A 2,978-nucleotide genomic window follows, 5' to 3' on the forward strand; every position below is an offset into this window, starting at 1 on the left:
GTCCATACGCAGAAAAGTAAACTTTTTAGACTAAATTTGCATTATTTATCAAAACACAAGGACGAAAATGGCACTTTACTCTGAAACAACTCTACAAACTCTATATTTGTCGAGGTAACTTTTTATTTTGTCCGTTTATTTGGCTGGTGCATGAAAAAATGTATCTGAAATGTTACAACTATTTTACAAACATAACATTAATATATTACCGTACATTCTTTTAAATTCTATAAAACTCATACTTGATATTTGGTGGGAGAATTGAGAATTATTAAATACTCCGTATAAAAATGAATTAATTAAATTCCAAGGTGGCTGCTGATGCAATGATTCAACTGTAGCTGAGTTGAGAATCTAGCCTGACTCATAGTCGTTATAAATAGTATGGATGGAGCATCCCTTCACCTCACTTGTCAATTGTCATCCTGATTTCTTCCTCAAAAATAACAAAATCTTCTCATCTCTTCTCTTCTTTTACACGCTCAAAACTCATGGCCTTCCAACCAAAATCACTTTCTCTATGCTTCCTTTTGCTGCTTCTTTTGTTTCAACTCTCTGGTAACTCCTTTTTGCTCTCTAAATCCTGCAAAAAATGCATCGAATTAAACTAAAGGCTCTTCTTTGCATGCAGATGGCTTCAATGGCGGCTCATCCGTGAAAGATATCAGTCATAGGAAGGTCTGTATGAGATACTTACATAATATATATTTATTTAATCATATACATAAAGATGTAGGCCTACTGTGTCGATATCATGTGTATACTGTCTGTGTAGTTGGTGGTGAATGGATTGGTGTCAAAAGAAGCAGTTTTGAACATCCATGGCAAGAGTGGAAAAGATGAAGAGGAGGGTTGGGAGCTAAGGGCTGCACCATTGGGTCCAGACCCACTTCACCATCATGGTGCTGACCCCCAAAAGCCACGAACCCCTTGAGCCAGAGCCAAATCAATGAAGTGGAACCCTCTTTTTTGGATGTTAAGTTCACGTGGACTCTCTGGATAAAGTAGTCTTTGGTTCATCTTTTTCTTTTGATTTGTAGTTTAAAGATCAGTTTATGTGTTTTTGGTACCAAGTAATATATGGCTAGGGGAACGATTTTCATCTTCTACAGATGTTGTGTCTACGCTTTTTATAGGTCGTTTTAATTTAGTAGAGTCAACTTTTTAATCAACAGTTATACTAGGTTTAGATGGTTGAGTCTTAAACTTAACCACATTTAGGTTTCACATTTAACGGGATAACAGTTGGATAAACCAGCAACTGACGGGTCAAAAGTCAAAACACAACTAAGCAAAAAACAACCACGGACCACCATCTTAAAGATTAGTTCATCAAGGTTACCCCCATTAAACCCACTAACACCAAATTTCTTTGAACACAAGACAATCCAAAGGAAACTTAGTACTTTATTTCTTCCTCAAATGTTTGTCAGCAAGCACTTAATTGCTAAAGATATTGGTGAGTATAATTAGAAGTCTTGGTAAACAAGTTATAGTTTTAGTATAAATAAGTTAAAGTTTTAGTACAAATAGGTGGTTAGGGGTACTATAATTTGTGTGCATGGTTTTCTAATAATAAAAAGAACCGAACAAGTTGTTCCACCTCGTGTTTGTGTGCTTGTTCAAGGGCCTGATTTCCAAAATGCACCCACAGCCGACCGATAAGTCGATAACAATCCTCCACCAAGCCAAAGAAACGTCAGCCTGAAAACCAAATTTAATTTATGTTCGTTGTGTGTAACACCTTTCATATAATTTTGAATCACCATTCAAGGGGGGGGGGGGGGGTACGACGAACATGACTCAACTTTCATATAATTTTGAATCGTCATTAAAATAAAAAAGTTGGATGAACGAAATTCAACTTATTGCATATAGTTTCAAACTAACAAGCTCACAACATTTTGGTTAAATTTTTAATTAGATTAAAACATTTGACTAAAGAAGTGGAATACTATGTTCTATATCTATAAAATATAATATAGTTTTTTAAAATAAAAAATCCGGGAACAAATTATTTTGTTTTTGAAAGGTGCCGTTAAATTAATAAAGCCAAGTAGCAAAACTAGTCCACATCAAAACATGACATTACTTTAAATTAGGATATTTACATACAGGGTTTAGTTATTTTTCAAAATTCAATAAAAAAAAAGTATAAAAAGTTATAATTAATTAACATGTATTAAATATAAACATAAAGAAAAGTTGTATAAAAGTAATGATACGTATTTTCTCTCTCCACATGCAAGTCACATGCTAATTCTTTAATTATTATTAAACATTTATGACTTTTTCATATGATATATATTTTTTTTAAAATAACATTCACCATAATAACAAACGTTTTTTTTATCTTTAATATGAGTATGATTTTGTTATATAAATTAAAAAAAAATTACGTCATTGTGTATTTTTGCTTACCATTGTGTCTTTTTGCGTCATTGTGTCTTTCTATTTTTCATAGTGTTTTTTTTTTCGACAAAATGTCTTTCAACTGATCATTGCGTTTTTTAAATACAATAAAAAATTGCAACAAATTGCAACAATTATCTAATACATAAAACATAATTATGAATACATATTACACAATAATATAAAACGTAAAACACAATAATGAATACATATAACACAATGGTCTGAAACGTAAGACACAATGGTAAATACATATAACACAATGAACTGAACTGTCAAACACAATGAAATCTACATATTACACAATGACTTGAACACAATACACAATAAACATAATACTATTTTTCTCAAATTAATTGAATGTTGAGCACATGACTAAAACAAAATGATAAGTGACAAATGTTGAGCACCAAGACACAATGGCGTAATCTTTGTTTTAATTTTTTTCTTTAATATAAGTAACAATTGAAAAATACGACCAAAATCTATAACACAATATATAGAAAAACTCAATTAAAAAACACAATCGATAACCAAATAACACAATATAAAAAACTCACTACCTT

The 2,978-nt window shown here is 31.4% G+C and overlaps 1 protein-coding gene across 1 annotated transcript; it reads left to right on the plus strand.

The window, feature by feature from the left end:
- The first annotated feature begins 320 nt into the window (after positions 1–320).
- Positions 321–941, plus strand: LOC143606878 (uncharacterized). Its single transcript, XM_077082501.1, has 3 exons — positions 321–558; positions 632–678; positions 776–941. The coding sequence occupies exons 1-3, from the start codon at positions 492–494 to the stop codon at positions 932–934; spliced, it is 273 nt and encodes a 90-aa protein (XP_076938616.1). The 5' UTR covers positions 321–491; the 3' UTR covers positions 935–941.
- The last annotated feature ends 2,037 nt before the right edge of the window (positions 942–2,978 follow it).

This window comes from Bidens hawaiensis, unplaced genomic scaffold (assembly GCF_021521415.1).
Source record: "Bidens hawaiensis isolate Kalapana, Puna unplaced genomic scaffold, B.hawaiensis_p1.1 tig00077894_1, whole genome shotgun sequence".
NCBI lineage: Eukaryota > Viridiplantae > Streptophyta > Magnoliopsida > Asterales > Asteraceae > Bidens > Bidens hawaiensis.

Bases quoted from the DNA above. Each gene is read 5' to 3' on its own strand.
- LOC143606878 (XM_077082501.1), top strand. From the start codon at position 492: ATGGCCTTCCAACCAAAATCACTTTCTCTATGCTTCCTTTTGCTGCTT. The intron at 559-631 runs GTAACTCCTTTT...CTTTGCATGCAG, and splicing joins TCTTTTGTTTCAACTCTCTG to ATGGCTTCAATGGCGGCTCA. The intron at 679-775 runs GTCTGTATGAGA...CTGTCTGTGTAG, and splicing joins AAGATATCAGTCATAGGAAG to TTGGTGGTGAATGGATTGGT.